Genomic DNA, 25320 nt, shown 5'->3' with positions numbered 1-25320 from the left:
ACAACCTTTAAAGGTATTATTTTAAAAGGGGGCATAAATGCTTTCTCACAGGGATCTAGCTAGCAGTGCTACGCCTAGCATAGAGGCCAGGAGAAACCATATGGCATGTCCTACCAGAGCTCTTCTTGCTCACTTCTGGCAGCAATCCTGCAAGGACTCACAGAGTTCTGTTAGTCCCTGCAGCTCCCATCAGGAGTCTCCTTAGAGCCTCCTAGAAAGATGCATTTATTAAGTTTCAAATAATGGATTTAGGGCAAATGATAGGAATGCCAGATAGTAACCTGACAGAAAATGTATTTATCCAACTTCTGTAGCCATTTTTAAAGAAAATGGTCTTGAAAGAAACCCAGAAGGAAGAAAATTCTAACATTGGTAACAGAACAGCTGAGCTTGTTTTAGCAACAGTGAGAAACTTGAAAAATTTCCCTAGTGTATGTAGAATGCCTAGAAGCTTCAACTTGTGATAAGCAGCCTGCATTTCCTGGCTTTGTAGGTTCAAGTTAGACCTTAACAATTGGAAATTGTTTGCTTTTTCTGGTGACTCAGTTTGGTGCTTCTTTTAAATGGCTTCCATTTTCAAATCTATAATTAGTCTTTAGAAGTTTTGCTTATTCCATCATGAAAATAAAAGTGATATACAAAACATAATTTAAACTTTTTTTCATTTGTTTTTAAGGACTAGAAGGCTGGGAAAAACGACTAATAATTTCTGACAGAGCTCATATTGGTAAGATGCCATACTGAATCTATTTTTATTGATTTCCATAAGAATTTCCTCAGACTTTTCAAAGAAACTGAATAGCTGGCAATTTTATTTTATCTATAATTTATCATTATTGCAGTGGCCAAAGGTTCCAGTTAGGGATCAGGGCTCAATTATGTTAGGCACTATAGCTTCTTTAATATTAACCTTTTTTTTTTTATTTTTAAAAATGTGGAGCCACTCTAGACTCAAACATTTTAGTTTGACTCATTAAGCTGATTCCAAATGCATATCATGTTTTCTCAGAAAGCAGTTCAAAAGTTACTTGAATGTTTGAAGACTTCATTGCCCATTTCAATATAGAATTTGTGCTCTCCTCTTCATAGGAAGCCTTGCCTTATATTTTTGCTTCTCTCGGGGATCACATAGGCTTTTGGAGAACACCAATTAAACAGTGACTTCAAGTTATAACCCTTTGAACACAGACCTTGTAGTAAAATCAGATTTAGAGTGTCCCTGTAATAAAATCAGATTTAAAGTGAGAGGCCCTCCCAATCATCCAAAAATGCTTTTTATGCTGGAGGCCTTTTAATTACTGACTTCTCTGACCATTTGTTCCTTCTACAGCGTGTGGATGATCTTCACCTGTCTAGAGGCTAAATCTATACAATAGTGTTTAATGAATGTATGTAGAGACCTCTCTAAGTCTGTCTACACTGGGAATTTGACCAAGTGTTGATACTCAGCAACAATGGGTCTCTCTGGAGAAGAACTGAAAAGTTTTGATAATGTAAAAAAATGTGATTGAGATCTAGGCACTGTATACACAGGGAACTTGACTGTCATAGCTACTGCGGAATAAGTTATTCCACAACAGCAACTCTGGAATAGCTTCCTGTGTAGACAGTAGTCTAGATCAGTGGTTCCCAAACTTGTTCCACCACTTGTTCAGGGAAAGCTCCTGCCGGGCCGGGCCGGTTTGTTTACCTGCCGCGTCCGCAGGTTTGGCCGATCGCGGCTCCCAGTGGCTGCGGTTCGCTGCTCCAGGCCAATGGGAGCTGCTGGAAGCAGCGGCCAGTACATCCCTCAGCCTGCGCCGCTTCCAGCGGCTCCCATTGGCCTGGAGCAGCGAACCGCGGCCAATGGGAGCCGCGATCGGGCGAACCTGCGGACGCGGCAGGTAAACAAACCGGCCCGGCCCGGCAGGGGCTTTCCCTGCACAAGCGGCGGAACAAGTTTGGGAACCACTGGTCTAGATAAAAAGCGACTTTAGTCCAATATAATTATACTGCTCACAAAGCAGAATAATCGTTCTGGAATGAATAAAATCACTTTTATTCCAGAATAAGTCTATACAGGGAGTTATTCTGGAACAGCTATGCCAGTTAACGTCCCCTGTGTAGACAAGATCCTAGTTCAGAAGGACCAGTTGCTGACTACCATTATCAGTAATTGGTCTCTTTAGTAAAAAGAAAAGGAGTACTTGTGGCACCTTAGAGACTAACCAATTTATTTGAGCATAAGCTTTCATGAGCTACAGCTCACTTCATCGGAGCATGCATCCGATGAAGTGAGCTGTAGCTCATGAAAGCTTATGCTCAAATAAATTGGTTAGTCTCTAAGGTGCCACAAGTACTCCTTTTCTTTTTGCGAATACAGACTAACATGGCTGTTACTCTGAAACCGGTCTGCTTAGTGTGGATGTTTTGAACTTTTCTGAATGGAAACAGCCTCGAGGTTTGCTTGCATAGTAGGGTTGCCTCATGAACATTGATACATGGCCTCTGAGTTGTCCTTCTAGCCTGTAACTGGATATGAGACTAGTCATATTCCATGGCTGTCCTGGAGACATAAGGCCCTGATGAATTAGTGTTTATTAAAAGACAAAACATAAAGCTAGGTGTACTTTTCTGTGAGTTTTAGTTAACTTCAGGTAAAAGCTTATGCCCAGCTTGCAGGAAAGGGATTTGCACAGTATGGATAATTAAAATGTCAACATGAGGTGTTAGATTGCTCTTTAAGAGGTATCTTTTCACCCATTGACCAGCCTTCTGGCTCTTGTTTCCCTCCACTCATGTTCTGTGTATTGTAATTTAAAATATTATAATGCCTTAATGTGGTATAAGCATTTTAATCAATCTAAATAATTTTCTTTAAAAAAAAATGGTTCTAACTGTTTAGGGTAATCTAAGGAATTTGATCATTTTTAAACTATATGGGGAAGAGGTAGGAATACCAAAAAAGCAAATTTTATTGCAGAAAGACTAGAGTACTCATTAAAGCCGAGTCCGCTTTTTTTGTTATCCTTCCTGTGTGTGCATTGAGTAGAAGATTTCAGGTCCAATGCAATCTATTGTACCTTCAGGAATGTATTGTTTTTAAGAAAAATATACTTACACAGTGACATCAGGTGACCAGTAGTCCCCTGCAGTGCCGTACCTTAATTATATTTGGCATGAGTTTTCCCCCACCATTTGTTTGTTTGTTTGACAAGATACAAAGCAAATGTGAAAGGCTTAGCATGATCAGTGTTTTGAGTAAGCTCTCTCTCTTTGTTTTAGGAGTAATGTATTGTTCCCAAACATTTGCCGATGAACTGTGTAAAACTCATCTACCTTCTTCATCTTTACTAGGATGGCTTTACTAGTCCAAAATTCCCCCTCTCCCAGTCATTTTTCTGTTGATAAATGTCTTCCTGATAGATAGTTTATGGGGTTTAAGCTCTCCCCACAATGAGTTACAAAAAGCTTAAAATTAGAGCTGTCAATCGCAGTTAACTCACACAATTAACTAAAAAAAATTAATCGCACTTATAATAATAGAATATCATTTGTAAATCATTAAATATTTTTGGATGTTTTTCTACATTTTCAATGTGGATTTCAATTACAACACAATACAAAGTGCAGAGTGCTCACTTTATATTATTTTTGATTACAAATAAATGCACTGTAAAAACGATAAAAACATTTTCAATTCACCTCATACAAGTACTGAAGTGCAGTCTCTTTATCATGAAAGTGTAATTTACAAATGCAGATTTTTTTTTTTTGGTTACATAACTGCACTCAAAAACAAAACATTTGTAAAACTTTAGAGCCTACAAGTCCACTCAGTCCTACTTCTTGTTCAGCTAATCGCTAAGACAAACATGTTTGTTTACATTTACAGGAGATAATGCTGCCCACTTCTTATTTACAATGTCACGTGAAAGTGAGAATAGGTACTCTCATGGCACTGTTGTAGCCGACGGAGCAAGGTATTTTTACATGCCAGATATGCTAAACATTCATATACTCCTTCCATGCTTTGGCCACCATTCCAGAGGACATGCTTCCATGCTGATGATGCTCGTTTAAAAAAAAGTGTCAATTAAATTTGTGACTGTACTCCTTGGGAGGAGAATTGTATGTCTCCTGCTCTGTTTTATCCACATTCTGCATATATTTCATGTTCTAGCAATCTCGGATGATGACCCAGCACATGTTCGTTTTAAGAACACTTTCATGGCATATTTGACAAAATGCAAAGAAGGTACTGATGTGAGATTTCTAAAACTAGCTACAGCACTCGACCCAAAGTTTAAGAATCTGAAGTGCCGTCCAAAATCTGATAGAGACAAGGTGTGGAGCATGCTTTTAGAAGTCTTAAAAGAGCAACACTCTGATGCGGAAACTACAGAACTACCAAAAAGGAAAATCAATCTTCTCCTGGTGGCATCAGACTCACATGAGGAAAGTGAACATGCATCAGTCCACACTGCTTTGGATCGTTATCAAGCAGAACCGATCATCAGCATGGAAGCATGTCCTCTGGAATGGTGGTTGAATCATGAAGGGACATATGAATCTTTAGCACATCTGGCATGTAAATCTCTTGCAATGCCAGCTACAACAGTGCCATGCGAACTCCTGTTCTCACTTTCAGGTGACCTTGTAAACAAGAAGCAGGCAGCGCTATCTCCTGCAAATTGTAACCAACTTTGTTTGAGTGATTGGCTGACCAAGAAGTAGGACTGAGTGGACTTGTAGGCTCTAAAGTTTTACATTGTTCTATTTTTCAATGCAGTTTCTTTTGTACATAATTCTACATTTGTAAGTTCAACTTTTATGATAAAGAAATTGCACTACAGTACTTCTATGAGGTGAATTGAAAAATAGTTTTTTGTTTTACAGTGCAAATATTTGTAATAAAAAATAAATATAAAGTGAGCACTGTACACTTTGTATTCTGTGTGTAATTGAAATAAATATATTTGAAAATGTAGCAAACATCCAAAAATATTTAAAATAAAAGGTATTCTATTATTGTTTAACAGCGTGCGATTAATCGCGATTAATTTTTTTAATCGCTTGGCAGTCCTAGTTAAAATGTCTCACTTGCTCTTTGTCCATATGACTTGTTACTAAATATCCTTTGCTGGGTTTGTTGGGTTGTATAGTGTTTTCCTTCCTTCTTTGGGCAAGTATAAAATTGGAATAAATGCTAATTACTCTCTGAAAGTCTTTCTTTTTAAAGCATACACAGGTCTGTGGTACAGTATTTGGCAACTAGAACACTAAGACAATTTCAGACTTGTTAGATGCTTCAGAGGCTTCTTTTTTCTACTGAAGACCATTCAAAATAGAAGATGTAACTTACAAAAAGGAAGAAGGCTCCAAACTTTACAGCATGCTTCTTACTTGGAGTTCACCATTTTGTTCTCCATGTAGGAAAAAAAGCACTGTTGATCCTCAGCTAGCTGTGAGAGAACCTCTCTTATCACAAACATAAAACACTTCAATAGAATGGCTTATATTACCTAACCAATATATGATTATTTTCACCATGTTAATCTGCACTCAAAGAAATTGAGAAAAAATCATGTGGATATCATTAATTTCAGTTTCAAATTGTTGCACATGCAGTCTTGTCCAAATTTGCATTTTAAGAGTTTTTCTTTAATTTCCTTAGTATTTGACTTTCATCAGGCTGCAGATGGCATTCAAGAACAACAAAGACAAGAGCAAGCAGGAAAGAAGTATGTAATTTTCTTTTGTGTGTGAAAATATGGGAGTATGAAGTTTAAAACAAAAAAAAAAATCCAGTTTTCAAAGCTTGACAAACCCTAAAACAATAAAATAATGATAAAGTAGCATGAAGTTTTCTGGGATTCATTTTTAGACATATCTTAACATAAGTGTCCCACCAATGACAAATAATAGGATCACAGTCTTAAAGTATGGGTCATACCACAATATTTTTGGTACAGAAAGGGACAAAAAAGCTGACGCTTCCCAGAACTTAAATTAGGTCTTTTTCTAAAGAGCCATCTTTGAGTAGTGTTGTCTCCTGGGCTGAGAAATTATGAAGACTGGCAGAACTGAAGTAACATTGACTAATTTTTGCTTTGTTCAGAAGTGCACATGAAACATGAATGTTCATGCTGTGCATTATATGCCACCTGCTATCTCTGTTCTATCTGAGCTTTTTTATGAATTTTAAAACTTACAACCTAATCACAAGGTATTTTTGTAAGTTTCAGTAACTTGCCAGCTCTGGGATGGAAGCAGCTGGCTGAATGAACAACATAACATATATCTGCAAATGAAAATAAACATATTATGTGAATTTCTAAGGTGCCAGTATATTTCAGCCCAGGTATGGAAGATTTGTCTATATGGACGAATGAGTGAGTAACTCTTTGCTGTTGCTGCCAGTAAAAGGGATCATTCATGACTGACCTCATGAAGTGGACACTTGTGCTCAGGGAAATGCACTGAGACGATCTCATTGCACATAAGCCGCTATTGGATGGTAACAGATTTCAGTTACTTCTGCCCATGGTCACGCTGAAAACTCCATGCTTGTCTTTGTCCAGTGCTAGCTAGCTCTCATTTCCAATTATTTAAGAATGAAAAAGCAAACTAAAAAAATCTTTTTTTTTTTTTATGAGCAGATATCTGCATGCTAACTTTTAGCTAAGAACAATTTTTTATGGCCCACTTACAAATCACTGCAAGATGACATTTGTAATAGAAACACTGTTGATCCTCACTTAGCTGTGAGAGAACCTCTCTATAGCAAACATAGAACACTTCAATAGAATGGCTTATGTTACCTAACCAATAAATGATTATTTTCCCCGTGTTAATCTGCATTCAAAGAAATTAACAGTACAAACTACATATTAGTTTAATTTTCCTTTTTAATTTACAAACAAGAAATCTGAGTATTAAGATCTTTCACTCTATTTTGTATCACTCTGGTGATATATGTTGTAGAAATCTCACAGCAGTCATGTAATGCTTCAAGCTGATGGTAAAACAAAGCTTGTCAAATTCTCACTATTTTAGTTAAGTGAGTAATAAAATACAATATATTTAGGGGTCAGATTTTCTGTGACCTGAGGCTGAAGACAGTATTGTTATCTATCCCTGAGGGATCCAGTCTCAACACTAACAGAAAGTAAACTTTTGTTTCTAGATTGCTGGTTTGACTCTAGTCTGGATTGATAATGACCAACAATATACCTATCATCTCTTTCATGCTTTTGCCTCCATGCTACCAATAATGCCAACCTTTGTTACCCACTTGTTAAAATTTCAAATGAGTACCTTTGCATTTTCTCCTATTCTGCCTCTGGCAAATGGGAGGAGCTTTGTGTAAGCATTTGCAAAGTCACTTAATTGTCCTTTTTCAAATCCATCTTTAAAACTCATATCTGTTGTGGTACCTACAAAAACTTAACTCTAAGGTAGCTGGTTTACTGAGATTCCTGCCTATCATATTGATCAGTATTATCTCAGTTTCTTTGTGCTCTCCCATTTGTCTGTGTACTCACCTGCTCCGCCTAGGTATGCCTGCATCTTTTGATAGTGGTGCCTGGACTGTGCATGCTCCACATACATCCTTGTGCCCTGTGACAAGGCTATATGGGGCTGCATGGGTGAACCACCCTAAGTTCCTTCTCAACTGCCATTGGCCTGAGATGAAGTCTGCAGCACGTGTCTGTTACCTGTTTAGCATTTAGATTGTTTATAGTTACTTACCTCTTAGTTTTTCCTTTTTTTTTCCTTTTTCTCTTTTAAAAAAAAAAATCCTTTTATTCTTTGATATATTTAACTAGAAGTGCTAGAACTTCCCTTTCTTGGGTTGTCTCTCTTTTTTTATTATTTTTTCCATGGGAATGCTGGATTAAAAAGGGGCCATTTCTTCTGCTGTGTGGCTATTCTGATCAGAGACAGGCATTTCCAGTGGCTCTGCTCTTTGTGTGATACCCATGTTCCTAGTGAGTGCAAGATCTGCACATCCTTCAAGGGTAGCCTCCCTACTCTTCCCGTCTTCCACTCTCCACCATTCCTCCTCCCATTTCAACTCCAGTGAGTGCCCACCAAAAAACAAATCCCATAGTTTTTGTGAGATAAATAAAACAATAGCCTGTTCACCCTTTTTCCTACCACAGACAGTGGACATAAAGTCCCAGCAACATCTAACTACTGCTGTCTTCTCCACTGTACTTTCTGGGGACAGAACTCCAAAAACCTCCCTCTCCTGCATCGGGTCCAACACTAGACGTCCCAGAACTGTTTTCTATCAGAAAATGCAATGGCTCTATATAAACCATTCATCTTCTTGGCCCGATCATGTCTGCCAGCCTCCAGTTTCTTTCCCTCTCCATCTACTCTGTCCTCTCCCTTTTTAACATACCCTCCGTTCCTTTGCTCAAGTCTGCTCTCCCTCAGAATTCACTTTCAGCTTTATTTAATTTGTAATAAGAATATTAATATTGATAAGCAAAAGGCTCGTGTTACATCTTGTCTACCTACAAACTTAACATTGTATTATGTAACTTCTGTGCTCCCTTTCCCCTATTTCTCACTCCAAATTCATCCTTAATCTTTTTACTGATTTCACTTGATTTGTTCTGTCTTAACTTTACATTGCAAACTTTCAGAGGCTTGACCAGTTTTGTTTTTCAGGCACTTCTGGGCACACAAAAGTAATACTGGTGTGAATTTAGAAGCCTAAACATTAATGTCCCTATCCAATTAACAGTGGATGATGCCTCAGAAGGCTGTATATTGTGGCTGTATATTAGTCCAATTAGAATGGTTTAGACACAGGTACTAAGCCCATTTTAGGTGAGCTTTCTTATGATGCCTCTCAGAAATGCCTTTAAAACTTAAAAAAAAAAAAAACCATTCATTTTGGTGAAATGTCATGACAGGACTTTAGAATTAAAAATTAGGACAAAATTGTATATGAGGAATCCTTGCTGAAGTCATCAGATTTTGCCAAAATTCAAGTCTTATATAACCAATGAATAATACATTTAGAATAATAGAGTTTTTCATCAGTAGATATCAATGTACTTAATACAAGATTAGATTTTTTTGAAGCCCTGTTTTGTTTTCTAATTGGAAATTGAGAATAAAGTTGCTTTGCAATCTCTCAATACAGTATACCATCTGTTTGATTATATAACTGCCACGAGTGCCATGCAGACTACCATTTTATTAGCTTGTTTCTCATTCTTCTGATCAGGTCTAGGTTTTTCTGTTGTTCTTCCTCTCTGAAAGCAGTGGAGACAAATAATTGTATTTTGCAGTTCTACTTCCAGATAAAAGAAGACTAGTGTCAGTCCTACATTGTTTCAGGAGAAACAATTTAGATACCTTCTTGTTTTAGACTAGCTGCTTAATTTTTCAGATGCTAGCAGTTCTGCAAATCCAATTAATTCTTGAAGGTATTTCATATCTCTGAAACTTCAGTCTGTGCATTTCCTCTTCTGATACCGAGCAATGTTCCTGTTCTTCTTGGTCCTATGTGGTGGTGGTCTTTTCTAGTGTTTGTTGAAAGATTTCACATACATATTTTAAATGTAGTCCTGTGTCTTTTGTCACTTCAGTTAAAATTAGCTCTTTGTCCTCTCATTTTGAGAGTAATATGTATGACTTTTACTTTTTTGAAAGCTTGGGAACTACTAAAAAAGGGATTGGTCCAGTGTATTCTTCAAAAGCAGCTCGAAGTGGCCTCAGAATGTGTGATCTTGTTTCCGATTTCGGTGAATTTTCTGAGAGGTAATTCTAGTTTATATTTGAAATGTAACCTTTCAAGCATAACTTTAGACTAACAGTACCCTAATTATATTAATGGTATATTTTTGGCATGTTCCAGTAAATATCTAATTTATATTCCAGAAAGTCTTAACTGGATGCATCTATCTGAATTTTCTTTTAATAGTGTAATCACAAAGTAACTTTATATCAAGAGGTGGCAAATGAAATCTTAAAATGTTGCTGAGTAAAATTATGAAAGAATTGTTTTTGCCTTTCAGGTTCAAAGTGTTAGCTAACCAGTACAAAGCTATATATCCAACCTTAGAGATAGACCTTGAAGGGGAATTGAAAAAACTCAAGGTAAAACTATTTGTGTTACAACAAATTATTTAATTGTATGTGCTCTTATTGTGAATCCCTAGAATGCAGATCATGAAACATTTATGTGAGTTTCTATTTTGATAAATAACCCACATATGTCTGATAATATATCAATTGTTAAATAGATTTCTAGTTCTTATTTTAAGAAGACTGTCAGTCTTACTTTGTGCTCTGTTGGCACATTCTACTTCAGGAAGATTATTTTAAATTAAAAAGGAATTGGGTGCTTAGAACACAAATGTCACCTCAAGTTTCTTAACATACATCAGCCAAAAAAGTAAGTGTTAAAATTAGGGGTTTTGAAAGCAAATTTGTTATGATGAAGAACAGGGAGAGAACTGAGAACATAAGTCTGAACACTGCAGTTAATTGTTAGAATTCTAAAGAGACTTGAGCAAAGACTTTATTACCAAACATCCACGAGAAAAAGTTATCCTTTTAGCAGTTTCTTGATTATCATTGGACCCAGTTTCTTGACACACAGATAAGTTGAAGAGTGGAGCATTTGGAGTTCTTCCCTTCCAGTTAACTGTAAAATTATGTACTTTTTTTATCTGTGGAAATCTATGAGCCCTATTGATCGAGAATCAGTTACATGTTGAAGTTGAAGATTACCTGTCTGTAATCCTTTTTTTATACTTACATATGCACTATATTCGGGGCGGTGGGAGTGGGGGAGCCAATAGATCAACAATTTACTGTGTGGAGTGGAAACATAAAAACATCACAGTGCCTGGGGGGAAGTGACTTGTATTTATTGTGCTTTTTACAGTGGTATACTAAAATGTTGAAAGAGTAAAGCTGTGTGCTCCAAGTAAACCAAGTCATTAGTATGGGACAGCATCTATTTATACTTAGGGGGGACAGGACGTATGCTCAGTACTAATTTGCATGTTACAAAATGCTTAGTTCCTGATAGGTAATAGTAAGACAACCCCTCTCTCCATTAGCATAAAAATATAGAGCCATTAGGCCATGGGTTCCAGATTGTCACTAATGGAATTTCAGAGTACTGGCTTTTGTGGGAAGTCTTAAACACTTGCAAATAAGTTGCTGAATGTAATAAAATGTTTCTTTTTAGCTACATGTTTGAGTATTAATTTGGTCTTTCAGATTTGTATTTGTAAAATATTCAAAATGCTGTGTTTAAGAATTTTTGGATTAGATTTTCATTTTTTGCTTGCTTTTTGTCCTTGTGGGAAGAGATCCTCATATCCATTATCTCTGCCCTTGGCCTCCATTACCAACACACAGTGCCCCTCACATCTTTCTGATCAAATAGAACTGGGGGATGACCAGCACCACAGGAAAGCCCAGTATCTTTCTAGAATTGTCTATGAAGGATTATTTCTGAATGTGTACCCCACTTCATTTCCTCTATGCCAAAGGAATGAGTGGGTTGTCAGTATGGGCAGTAGCACTTGGACTGCAAATCTAACCTGGTTACTTATATGGCAGAGCAGTACTCATAAGGCCTCTGGCTGGCTTTATCATAGTGCAACGTATAACTAGAGTATATTGTACACCTAATCATTCTGGATTTATAACTTACTAATTAAAATCAATCTTTAAAAATTATTTGGTATTACTTAGGGCTACATAGAAAGGATTAAACCCATGGTGAAAGATGGTGTTTATTTCATACATGAGGCTCTACATGGACCACCAAAGAAAATCTTAGTAGAAGGTGCAAATGCAGCATTACTGGACATTGATTTTGGTAGGTATAACTTTTTCTGAGAAACACGGTGGCATGTATGTGCCATGAAGGGAAAATGTCTAGTGGCTGTGCCATGCATAGGTGCTCTTGTGGAAAATGTGTGTTTTGTATTATGAGGAAGCACTAGACTTCCTATTTTAGGTCAGATTTTGACTCCACACTAAAATTCTCTCCCCCCACCCCCCAAAAATCAAACCACTCTTTGAGTTTTGGGTCTTAGAAAAAAGAGGTGTTAATTTACATTTAGGAAATTCTTCTAAAGTGTTTTGGAAGTCAGTAAAAGTATTCACACATGAGGTCAGGAATTGGCCCTTGATTTGATTTTTAAGAATAACTTGTTGAATGGTGTTGGTGTTATAGTTGGCTAAACCAATCACATGCAATTAACTAGTTAATTTGCATATAGCAGTCCTGTTAAAAAGCTGAGTAAATTACTATGGGCTTTTCTTAGCATTTATAAAAGTCATATTTCATAGCTCACAGTTGTGGAGCAGAGCTGTGAAAATACTTTATGAAAAGAACTGAGCTACCTAGCAGTGATGTTCTTTCTATATACATTTATTTTACAGTATGACAAGATATTTTTAGTGTAAATTACTACAATACTTCAAAGTATGCAATATTACAGGCTATTGTGAGCTTATTAAACTAAAGATAGTGTTTTTTACTTACATGGCTTATGAACTATCTACCTGAGAGAACTACTTTCTCCATGCTATACCTCTACATTTGAGATAGCAAATTCGATATTTTCTTGGATGTTAAAGTGTTTTCTCAGGGTGTACATCTGTGCTGCATTTCCTTACAGCGATGTTAGGGGGCTTATTCCTTCACCCACTTACTTCCCTGGTCCTTCTCGCATGAACAGAGAGCAACAATACCCGAAGTCCAAAGGTGCAAACAATTCGATGTTTATTGGGGTGAACTTCCAGCAAGCATGATTCCAGTTTCCTTCCTTAGTATCCTCCTTCCCAGCTCTGACACCACAGAGCCTTACACCTGTGTCCCTGTTCCCATTCCTACCCTTAGCCAAACATGATTCCAACTTCCTTACTCCCATTCCCTGTTCCCATCTCCCCCTTTAGCAAAACATGATTCCAATTTTCTTACCCCCATTCCCTGTTCCCATCTCACACACCCACATGCCCACGCCCACCCCCACCCACACCCAGTCACTTCCTCATTGACTACAGATTATATAGTAAAACTTGAGTTCTGCTTAGCTATACCTTAACCAATCATTCTCCTGAAATTTAACTAACCAATCCTAACATATTGTAACATGATTATGTAACCAATTATATCCCACCACCTCAATTAGTTTACACCCAGCAAAATTAATTATACAGCAGACAGGAACAATCACAGAACCAGACAGAGATTATACAGACAAACAACAGCAAAGTGGGAACTATAATGACAAAACAATACAGAAGTGAGGATTTCACATCCCAGCTATTGATAAGTGAGTTCTTGCCAGACAGGATGCTATCAAACTAAGTTTCCTTTTACATTTTCTAGGCACTTCCCTTTCTCTGGAGGTGATAGGAATACAATCCTGTCCTGATAGTGCCTAACAGCCCAATAGCACCTTATTTCAATGTGACTAGTTTGGAATGCGAGGATGTGACCGTTCGCTTCCCAGCTTATGGCTGCCTCTGCTGCTTAGCCAAAGGCCTGAGCCTAAGCACAGGGCCACAAACTGTCACAGTAAGAGAAGGCCCTTACACTGGCAGACAGTGGTTTTGATTCTTTCTTTTATACCTCTATCACTAGCCAAGTGATAAGAATACACCTAAATTCTTAGAGTATAGGCCTTTACAGACAGGCCTGAATATCTATATCCTAACAAGCGACATGTAGCGTACATACACTCCACGCCTCCATAACACAGGTATAAATAGTAGTGTAGACAGTGAGGCATTGCTTAGGCGAGAAAATTGAAGACATCTCTGAACCCTTAGGGTATGTATCCTACACAGCTCTCTATGCACCCAAGCAGTGCCACTCCATAGCAATGTAGTGTCTCTCTGCCCTCCACCGCAGGGAAAGACTCAGACAGTGTGGAAAGGCTCCAGCAGCTTCCTGTGGTGAGGAAAGGTTCCCGCAGTGGGGAACTTCCAAAGCCTTTCCCAACTGTCTACTCCCCACCAGAGCCTTTCATGGCCATATGTAGCTACACACGAGTGTGGACGCTGCAGTTTGTAGTTACACGTATGTTGATGCCAGTGGTGTGCAGTGTAGACATGCCTTCAGTCTCCTTTCAAAATCTTCATATTTTTGCTGTGTGTGAATGTACTATGTAGTAGAGACACAGACAATACTTTCTGGTGACGCAAGCCAATTTTTGACTTGCATGTCCCTTCAAAGTTGCTTCACTATCTGGGCTTGATCCTGTGCCAATTGATGTCAGTGGTAAATCTCCTGTTGGTTTTAGTGGGGCAGGAATGCACATTGCACAGAAGAAAATTAGGAATTTTATTAAATATGAAAAAGAGAACCTAACTGCAAACTGTACTTATTTTGGTGTTCTTCATAGCTTTACGAAATCCACCAATGAGCTCTTCCCAATAGGTATGAAATTACCAGGTTGGTTAACTTGAAAAAATAATTTAAGGTCCAGTGTGTGTTTCTTTCTCAGAAAGTGTGATAGCACTTTTCAGTTCTCTTCCATTTTTTTGTTGTGGTTGTTTTTGTTTTTAATTAGGGACGTATCCTTTTGTGACCTCTTCGAATTGTACAGTTGGAGGCGTTTGCACAGGTTTGGGTATGCCACCTCAGAATGTTGGGGAAGTATATGGAGTTGTAAAAGCATATACAACCAGAGTTGGAATCGGTGCCTTTCCTACAGAACAAGATAACGTAAGCATTACTCATATGATCAACAAGTGGGAAAATACTGGATATGTTTCATAGGTTTAGCCAATAATACTGCTTAAAGCTAAGGGCATATTGTGGCCTGTACAAAACTATTCTCAGCATCAGATTCTGTGTGAGACTTAGTGGCATTTTTTGCCTTAAAATACAGCTATGCTCAGAAAAGTAACTTTCTCATTTAACAAATCTGCTGCCTGGGTGCAGTGATCCATCTGTGCTTATTTTATAAAGTTGTTGCGTATTTTTTAGTTCTGCAGAACTGTTGAAGCTGACAGAGAGGAAGATTAATTTTATTCTGTCACATGCACCAGCAGTCAAGTTGTAAAAAGGCAAGCCACCAGGAGTAAAGATTCTGCACCAAAAGCAGCTTGCCTTTTTGATCCTTAGCTGAATTTGCAGCACTGGTTGCCAAGTATCTCAGACTTCTTTAAGCTTCACAACATTGTTGTGAAGAAGTAGGTAGCTGAATGAAAATGCAGTGTTGAGAAAATGGCTTGCTTAATTAGCATTCTTATATTTAAAAAAAACAAAACACTAGCAATAGTAAAGGTACTTGTTTGTATTTTTGTCTTGGTGGATAGCTTTGTGCATCATGGGGGGACTTTAAGGTTATTACTATATTCTGTTAACTGTGCTAATAGACATGAAAATCTTCCATCAGGAAATTGGAGAATTGCTGCAGACACGAGGTAAGGAGGTTGGCGTGACCACTGGTAGAAAAAGAAGATGTGGCTGGCTGGATCTTGTGTTACTCAGATACGCCCACATGATTAATGGATTTACTGCGTGAGTATTCTGTGGTGCTGACAAGTTGGCTTTCATATGTAGCATAACATGGATTATAGCAAATTGTATAGTTCCTAGTAAGTAATTCTTCTGAAACTCTCACCAGCATTGGTAGAAAATGGTTCTATTCAAATGAACACTCTAAAAGTTTAATCAGCCTAAAAAGTTACCTACCTTGCGAGTTAGCTTGGCAATTGATTCCATCTTTTTGTGTGTGTGTGTGTGTGTGTGCAAAGTGATAGTGAATTGTGAATATATATGATACCTCCATTTTCCATACTTAAGTTTTTTAAAGAGCAGAACTTGTATATGACACTTCCCATTTTTGGGTCCAATGTAGCGTTTTAAGGTATATTTGATTGTCCTAAAATACTTTGAATATTTGCACTAAAATATTGTTGTCAAGGTTCCTTCCCCACTCTGAACTCTAGGTACAGATGTGGGGACCTGCATGAAAACCTCCTAAGCTTACTTTTACCAGCTTAGGTTAAAATTTCCCCAAGGTACAAAATTATTTTACCCTTGGATTTCCACTGCCACCACCAAACTTTATCTGGGTTTACTGGAAACGTGGTTTGGACATGTCTCTCCCCCCCAAAATCCTCCCAACCCTTGCACCCCATTTTCTGGGGAAGGTTTGGTAAAAATCCTCACCAATTTGCGTAGGTGACCACAGAACCAAACCCTTGGATCTTAGAACAATGAAAAAGCATTCAGTTTTCTTACAAGAAGACTTTTAATAGAAATAAAGGAATCACCTCTGTAAAATCAGAATAGTAGATACCTTACAGGGTAATTAGATCCAAAACATAGAGAATCCCTCTAGGCAAAACCTTAAGTTACAAAAAAGACACACAGACAGGAATAGTCATTCTATTCAGCACAGCTCTTTTCTCAGCCATTTAAAGAAATCATAATCTAACACATACCTAGCTAGATTACTTACTAAAAGTTCTAAGACTCCATTCCTGTTCTGTCCCCGGCAAAAGCAGCGTACAGACAGACACAGACCCTTTGTTTTTTCTCCCTCCTCCCAGCTTTTGAAATTATCTTGTCTCCTCATTGGTCATTTTAGTCAGGTGCCAGCGAGGTTACCTTTAGCTTCTTAACCCTTTACAGGTAAGAGGATTTTTCCTCTGGCCAGGAGGGATTTTAAAGGGGTTTACCCTTCCCTTTATATTTATGACAATTGTGTAAAGGTATAAAATAACTTCAGTCTACACTCCAACATGTACATTTTCTAAACTTGTTTCCAGCTTTTGTATGCCATGAGAAATAGGCTAACACTTTAATATTAGTCTTACTTGTCAGTATAGTGTATAGTTAGTGCTAATGTCAGAAGACACTGGAAATATCACATATTTGCAAGTTGTTTTTAAAAAATATACTTAATCAGATCTTGTCAGTCTCAGATGGGATTCCCTGATATTCTGAACACATCTTTCATTTTCTCCCTGTCCCCACTCTTCGGAGTTGCTTCCCCATGACATAGAATTTTTTAACACACAACTAGCAGCAGAAATGGCTCTGAAAAATACAAGTACAGAAAAACTGCATGGAGGTTAAAATACCTTCCTCCCCCCACCCCGCTGGAATTTGTGTTATCTGTCTATATTTCAGTGATTCACATAACTTTTTAAAGTTTTCCCTACCTGTCTCCCTAATAAAAGTACACAGTGACTCGCTATTCATGCAATTCCAAGAACTGCTTGCATTTGGTTTACATTACTTAGCACTTCTCTCCCACTCCTCCCTCTTTTAAAAACAAAACAAAACTGCATCTGCCGGCACTTTTATGATTCCAGAGCTGGGGAGCCTTAATATATAATAGCCAATGGTACTAGATGCCAAGGAGTAGATTTAAATGAATACAAAATTTTCAATTTAAAACTGCAAATTACCTCTGAAATTTTTAATTAAAAAAATCAAGGAGCATTGAAATAAAGCTTAGATGAAACTGTCTAGCATAAAAGGTGGACCAGTGTAGATGTAAATCTTTATTTAAATTTTCCCATTAATTTTCCTTGTCCTTGCCTACTTTTGGACAAATAACCAAATCTGGGCAACTTTTTAAATGTTATCTGTGCATCTAGTTTAGGGGTGAAAGTAAAATGCAGCTCTTACCAGTACAGGGCTGCTCTGGCCAACCTGGAAGGGGCAGGCGGGACCTCGGGCTGAAGGGGCGGGGATGGGGGTCAGCATCCCCCAGCCAGTCCATCTGCGCTCCCTGGCCCGGGCTGCCCGGGGCTCCAGCAGTGATTTAAAAGGGCCCGGGGCTCCGGCTGGCACTGCTGCGGTAGCAGCAGCAGCAGCCGCCCCAGGGCCCTTTTAAATCGCGGCCCTGGGGCAGCTGCTACTTTCCGCACTCCTCGGCGGCGGCTGGGGGGCAAAAGGGGCAGCAATGTTGCTGCCCCTTTTGCGCCCCCCACAGCGGCGGCCCTGCCGGGTCGTCACTGCCCCTTTTGCGCCACCCCATTGGCAGCCCTGCTGGTAGGGACCCGGCATGGCCACCGATCAGGGGGTGCAAAAGGGGCAGCAATGTTAAAGCGCTGCCGCAGCAATGCTTTAAGCAGAGTTCTTAAAGCGCTGCCGTGGCAGTGCTTTAAAGTCAGCAGTACAGGCCAGTACTGGCGGCTACCTTTTTCCGGTACCCCCCTACTTTCACTCCTGATCTAGTTACATGTTTGAATAGTGCTTTTAATGTTTAATTTCAGCTCTGTTATATAACAGCTTGCTGAACAAATATATTAGAAGCCATTCATTAGACCAGTGGTTCCCAAACTTGTTCTCCCACTTAAGCAGGGAAAACCCCTGCTGGGCCGGGCCGGTTTGTTTTACCTGCTGTATCCACAGGTTTGGCCGATCACGGCTCCCAGTGGCCGGGGTTTGCTGCTCCAGGCCAATGGGAGCTGCTGGAAGCAGCGAGGGCCAAGGGACGCACTGGTCGCTGTTTCCAGCAGCTCCCATTGGCCTGGAGCAGCGAACCGCGGCCAGTGGGAGCCGCAATTGGCCGAACCTGCGGACGCGGCAGGTAAACAAACCGGCCCAGCAGGGGCTTTTTGTGCACAAGCGGCAGAATAAGTTTGGGAACCACTGCATTAGACCTCAGGATTGTTTTATCTCATTTGAACTAAATTTATCCAAAATCAGTTAATGCTATCACCACATATTTGTTACTTAGTGAAGTCATTTGATGTATAGCTAAGTGTTTTGTGGACTTTTTAATTAGCGCACTAGATTAACTCACAATTTGTCAGTCACACATTTAAAATAACAAAATATGGAAGTGATCATAAAATATATTGTTCTACCCTTCTTGGCTCCTTTGCTCACAGCATTTATTTTCATCTCATTCAATCTATGTAATTGTCCTATTGATTTCTGTGAGAGATGTTAATGTGACTATTAAAAGTCAAAAAGTAAACAGAGCAACCTATGTAATTACAATCATAGAAGATTAGGGTTGGAAGAGACCTCAGGAGGTCATCTATTCTAACCCCCTGCTCAAAGCAGGACCATCACCAACTAAATCATCCCAGCCAGGGCTTTGTCAAGCCAGGCCTTAAAAACCTCTAAGGATGGAGATTCCACCACCTCCCTAGGTAACTCATTCCAGTGCTTCACCACCCTCCTAGTGAAATAGTGTTTCCTAATATCCAACCTAGACCTTGCCCACTGCAAATTGAGACCACGGCTCCTTGTTCTGTTATCTGCCACCACTGAGAACAGCCTAGCTCCATCCTCTTTGGAACCCTCCTTCAGGTAGTTGAAGGCTGCTATCAAATCCCCCCTCACTCTTCTGCAGACTAAATTAGCCCAGTTCCCTCAGCCTCTCCTCCGAAGTCATGTGCCTCAACCCCATATGCCCTCCGCTGGACTCGCTGTAATTTTGTCCATATCCTTTCTATAGTGGAGGGCCCAAAATTGGACACACTACTTCAGATGTGGCCTCACCAGTGCTGAATAGAGAGGAATAATCACTTCCCTCGATCTGCTGGCAATGCTCCCACTAATGTAGCCCAATATGCCGTTAGCTTTCTTGGCAACAAGGGCACACTGTTGACTCCTATCCAGCTTCACGTCCACTGTAATTGTTCCACTAAAACTGTAGACCATTCATTCTGTTTAAGAGAGGGGGAAATCTGTCCCTTGGATTATGATCTTTTCATATTTGTGTGAAATAGGGCATAATTCAGGATCTGGTCCAGAGGCTCCCATTTATTTCAATAGATTTGGTATCAGTCCAATAGCTTTCTTGTTTGTATCTTTCTTTATTGACTTGAACTTTGTTTTAAAACAATGAAAAACAATAGAAATTTTAATTCCAACTTCCGGTTATTAAACATACTAAAATTATTCCTGATTTGATTCATAGTTGCTTGGGAGCTTAATTTTGCATGTGACAAGTGGAAAGAAATGTAGTTAAGTTTTAGCCCAATAACTCAGAGTCTATAAAATGCCATTAACAGAGGAAGGGCTTGTTGTTTTTGTTTTTGTTTTTCTTTAAAAAAAAATAGATTGGCTGTAACAAAATTGGATATCTTGGATGTATTTCCAGAAATCAAAGTTGGAGTTGCTTACATACTAAATGGTGAAATCATACCCCATTTTCCTGGTGAGTCTGTTTTATAATTACTGTGTTGAGAGGTCATAAAGTGTTCAGAGTACTTTGAAAAGGGTGTACATGTAGATAAAACTTCTGTGCCTCATGAGCTTGTGATTGCACAAGTGCCAAAGCCATACATGTCATCTCAACGAGTGCCTAAAAGGCATTCACACTGCATCCTGTAGCTCTTATAGCTGCCAAATATTTTGCAGAAAAAATAATTTTAAAATGCCTAATTTTTTTTACTCTTGATACTATTTATTATTTTGCTACCTTTAATTCAGCCTGATTTATTACATGAATCTAACTGTACAAGTCTCAGAGGGAACTAATACATTTAGATACTATAAATTATTCAAAATAGTATTAAACTTTAAAAATGCAATATTACTATGCATGGAAAAATATCTCCAGATATTGATGGCTGCGTCTATCCCTGGAATGAGAGAGCTAGGAATTTTCACTTTTTAGTGTGTGTATAGTTCTAGTACTAAAGCTCAGAAGTTATTACCTGAAGAATGTTTTGAAGCTGCTTTGGGGGTTTTAATGTAGTATTGGTAAAGATTAATTAGTAGCAGGTGAGATGATCGAATGTAATTGCATGAATCATGTATAAGGAAATCACTACCACATATGTGATGACTTACAGATATGTGATACAAAATCTTTTAAAGAAAAGGCTTAGAAACTCTACTTGATGACTTTATCTCATTATTATTAAATATCTCCTTTGGATAGTTATTGATCAGCTTATTCCAGTATAGTTTTGAATTTTTTTTTTTTCTGCAGTCCACAATTCTTGACATCTGGGATGCGCTCTTCTCTGCAGTTCATGGAGGCGGATCAGAGTTTTAGAGCCTTATGGTCAGGCCACCCCCTCTCAACTCCTGCTTGCTTCTAGTTTCTGTTTCTCTGTGGCAGCATATGGATGGCGGTTTTTACAGCTGCTGCCTTCACATCTGCCTAAAGGGGGTGCTTTTTTGTCAAAATTTGGGGCAGTAGTGAATAGCGATCTTCCTCCCTGCCCCTACTCCCCCAGGCCATTTTTAGCCAGATGTTGGAACACCTGGAACATCAGCTGCAGTGCTCCATACTGGCTCCTCTGCACCTTCCAGATATAGTAGAGCAGTCTAAAAAGCAACAAATGAAATCCAAATGGTGCTCCATCTGAGAGACTGCAAGCTCAGCAGATGTTGAATTGTACTCCTCCTCTACCCACCTGAGCATCTGCAGCTCCAACGTGGGAAAAATGGACCAGGAGTCTATGGGCAGAGCAGGGAAGAACTCTAAGGATGAGGAGGACCTCAGTCAACTCTGGGTAGCCCCAGGGGCCCCCTGGGGAACAAAAGGCAGACTTGCAGTGTCTCACTCCCCCCTACGCCATTCTAAAATTGGTCTAGAGCACCCTGGGAAAAGAAGCGGAGCTCAGAAGCACTCTCTCTATCCTTCCCAGTTTGGCCAGGAGGGCTTTGGAAAGGGTTCCCCTTCCCCTTCCATGACGGAATTGGACCCAGCAGGCGAGGACTCAGAAAGAGCTCTCAGGAGAGGATTTCAGGCTCTCAGCACGGCTAGCTGCAAAAGGCCTTCCCAAAGCTGTGACAGAGCTTGTAAGCTCTCAAAGCAAGCTAAAAAAGCTAATAAATCAAAGTGGGAAAATGGTAAGGAAAGGTGTAGAAAATCTAAAAGGTATGACTCCTCTGACACCTTTTCCTTCCCCTCCTCCACAGAGAATGGTGAATTGTTAGACTTTGTCTCCAATCAGACCAGGGAAAGACTTGGCAAAGCTTTTCCCCCTGAGAAATTAAAGGCCAATTCCAAGAGTAAGCCCCTGAGCAAATTTCTCCCCTCAAAATCCTCCCGAGGCTGTGATTCCCAATTACTTCCTCAAAGGAGGAGTATAGGAGAATGAATGAGATAAGCCAGACAAGGGCAAGCACATTAACAGAAATGATCTTATATTCTATAAGATTCAGGAATCAAAAGTCCTGATTACGGAGATACCAAAGGTTGATGCTGCATCGTATCCCTGGTTAAATATATAGTTATCCCCTTAGAAGTGGAGTTCTAAAGACCCCACAGAGAGTTGCCTCCATTTTTCTCGCAAAGATTTTTGAGGTCGTCTCAGCCTCCCTCAGGACACTCTTAGCAGCTGCTTGTTTTGTGAGAGCATCTTTCTCCTGACTGGAAGATCTCGGAGCCCTCAAGTATCAAAATCACCCTGACTTGGCTCTGTTTTAAAGAAAGCTTCCCTGGCAACAGCGTCAAGAAGCAATGACATTCTTGGACAAAGCCATGGCCTCCAGCTCAGTGACCAGGTGCCTCCTATGGTACCATCCCTGGAAGATGGATAGCCACTTGAAGCAAGTTCAGTGCTCTGCCAAATTCATGGGAAGCCTTCTGAGAGAAGCTAGACAAGGTAGTGGCAGACAATGCCGCAAGATCTAAACAGTCCTCTCGAATGCCACACCATGCTTTTGAGAGGAAGTACAGGCTGGCCATCAGGCAAAGGCATTCCTTTCAGCCTTCATCCTTGTGGAAATAACAGCAGAAAGACAGCAGGTTCTCCAGAGAGAAGGCTTGGAACTGTGGCTTGGGAAGAAAGCCCTGGAGGAATGGGTTACTTTGACCATGGATGGACCAGTGGGTCAGGAAGATATATAGTGAGTCAAAAATATTTCAAGTTATGGGCTCCACCCAATCCATTTTTCATCGAGTCCCCAATCTTGAATGATCCTGTAAAGTGCAGTCTAATCCAGAATGAGATTTCTCACCTCCTGGATATGGGAGTAATAGAGAGTGTTTCCTGAGAAGAAAGATTCTTAGGGTTCTACTCCATCTTCTTTATTGTTGAGAAGTGGTACGGGGGAATCTGTTATAGATATCAAAAAGCTCAACAAGTGGATAAAGAAAACAAAGTTCCAGATGAAGACCCTAACCTCTACAATGTCAGGCCAGGGGGCCATTCTGACTTCAGTGAATCTGGTGGATGCATACCTCCACATCCCTATCAGACAATGCCATTGCAGGTTTGTAAGCTTTGCTTATGGCAGGAGGTATTATCAATATCTCTGATTAGGCTTGTCCTCGCCCCCCTAGGTCTTTACAAAGATGTTGGAGATAATCATAGCAAACTCAGGTCACAGGGGATCCACATGTATCCCTTCCTATATGACGTCTTAACCAGAGCTCCATCCCCAGTAGCTGCACACAGAGCTATGTCTCTGACCTTGAATCTGCAGGCTCATGGCTTTATTATCAATGTCAAGAAAAGTTCCTTGAATCTGTCCACCCAAATAACTCACTTGGAAATGGACACAGATACTTTGATGGCAAGGATACATCCATCTCTAGAGAGGTTCCAGAAAATTCAAGACTTTCTCACATTGTTTTAGAACTGCAAGAGGCTAGCCATTGCACTGAGCCTTCTTGGGCACAATCATGCATCAGAAGCCTTCCAGGCTTCATCTTAAATGTATGGTACTACTTCCCAGAATGCTATAAAGATCAAGTAAGGGTTCTGGCACAGGTGATCAACTCCTTAAAATGGTAATCAACCTAGGGCAGTACCTGCAAGGGTGCTCATACGCCTTCCAGATTCCCCTGATCCTCACAACCAGTACCAGGCTGGAGGACTGGGGAGCACACCTGGGGTCCCAAATAGCTCAAGACATCTGGAACCTGGAGGAAGGGACCTATAACATAAACCTTCTAGAACTAAGAGCTGTCAAGCTGGTGCTACAAATGTTCCAGTTCAGCTTAGAAGGAAACCAGTCCTGATTAGGTCAGACCCCACCATCACTGTCACATGTCTATGACCAAGGTGGTAACAAGAAGGGCAGTGCAACATGCTGAAGCAAAGGAAATCATGCAGAGGGCAGAGCATTCTTTCCTCTCCCTCAGGGCAGCTCACATAAAGGGAGATCTGAACCAGAAGGTGGACTGGCTCAACAGGAGCAAGGTGAACCACTTCAAGTGGTGCATGAATCAGGAAGTCTTCAAATTGTCCAGTCATTCAGCCTGCTCTCGACCAACCTATTCACAAACCACATGAATTCAAAGAGACTAAAGTACTTCACTAGGGAAATAGACCCCAACTTCCCTGAGGACAGATACCCAATCACACAAATGGCCATAGGGCCTCCTCTGTGCATTTCCACCCTTCTCATTATTAGGGAAGGTGGTCTAGAAAATAAAATAAGAACAGGTGACAGTAATATTGGTAACGCCCCATTGGTCAAGGAGACCTGGTTTTCGGACCTGAGAGAGCTGAAATTGGGACTACCACTGCAGCTCCCAAAGAGACAAGGCATCCTCTCACAAGGTCCTCTTCTTCATCTGTAACCAAATTAGCTGCATCTAATAGCCTGGTTATTGAAAGGGAAGCAGTGGTATCATTGTGTCTGTCCTCCAAAGCCAACAGAACACTTCTTTCTTCTAGAAGAGTACTGACTTGAAAGCATACTCCTCTCCTGTGACCTAGTTTTGCAGCTGATGCCAGGAATGTGAAGCAAACCCTAGAAATCCAAGACAACCAGAATTCTTGCCTTTTTTTCAAAAAGGCTTTGACAAAGGTCTCTAACCTAGCACCACTGCATGTCTGATGTCTTCCCTTAATTGAGTGATATTCATATAATTCCCAAGTTCTCTGGCAGAGAACCCCCAGGTAGCCAGATTGCTTAGGGCGATCCAGTTATCCAAGCCAGCAATTAGACCTCTCTTTTCCCAAGTGGGCCGTTGTACAGAGAGCCCTGACAAAGGGTCCCGTGGTTCCCTTGATGTCAATGTCAGCATTTTATTTGTCCATCACAACTTGCTTTCTGATAGCCTTCGCGTCCCGCCAGACAAGTGTTGGAGCTATCAGCGCTCCCTATGCAGGAATCTTACTGCATGTTTCATGAGGACAAGGTGGTGGTCAGAACTCAAATAATTTTTCCCTGAAGGTGAGGTGGTCTTTCCGCTCTTCCCAAGAGGTGATTCTACCTTCATTCTGTCCAAGGCCACAGCATCTCACTGAGGAGATGTGGCACACCTTAGGTGCCCAAAGGGTTCTGAAAATGTACCTCAAAGGTACGGACTCCATAAGGAGATCAGGTGTTCTGTTTATATCCTTTCAGCCAAAATTCCAAGGACTAGGAGCTTCCAAGTCCTCTACTACTTGGTGGGTTAGACTATGCATTGTGGAAACATACAAGGCATCAGAGATCCT

At 40.0% G+C, this 25320-nt stretch overlaps 2 protein-coding genes across 2 annotated transcripts in view; both read left to right on the top strand.

Annotated features, from left to right (window-relative positions):
* Positions 1 to 25320, top strand: part of HNRNPU (heterogeneous nuclear ribonucleoprotein U) — a 296139-nt gene that overhangs the window by 227651 nt on the left and 43168 nt on the right. The gene's annotated exons all lie outside the window — the stretch shown is intronic.
* Positions 1 to 25320, top strand: part of ADSS2 (adenylosuccinate synthase 2) — a 48195-nt gene that overhangs the window by 19007 nt on the left and 3868 nt on the right. The window contains exons 4-11 of the mRNA XM_073338279.2: positions 677 to 727; positions 5657 to 5723; positions 9658 to 9765; positions 10023 to 10104; positions 11719 to 11845; positions 14553 to 14707; positions 15384 to 15508; positions 20026 to 20123. Coding sequence (XP_073194380.1) covers positions 677 to 727; positions 5657 to 5723; positions 9658 to 9765; positions 10023 to 10104; positions 11719 to 11845; positions 14553 to 14707; positions 15384 to 15508; positions 20026 to 20123 — 813 coding nt within the window. The remainder of the gene's footprint in view (positions 1 to 676; positions 728 to 5656; positions 5724 to 9657; positions 9766 to 10022; positions 10105 to 11718; positions 11846 to 14552; positions 14708 to 15383; positions 15509 to 20025; positions 20124 to 25320) is intronic.

This window comes from Lepidochelys kempii, chromosome 3, assembly GCF_965140285.1.
Source record: "Lepidochelys kempii isolate rLepKem1 chromosome 3, rLepKem1.hap1, whole genome shotgun sequence".
Lineage (NCBI taxonomy): Eukaryota > Metazoa > Chordata > Testudines > Cheloniidae > Lepidochelys > Lepidochelys kempii.
The sequence above is the reverse complement of the archived record's forward strand: the minus strand, read 5'-3'. Positions and strand labels throughout refer to the sequence as shown.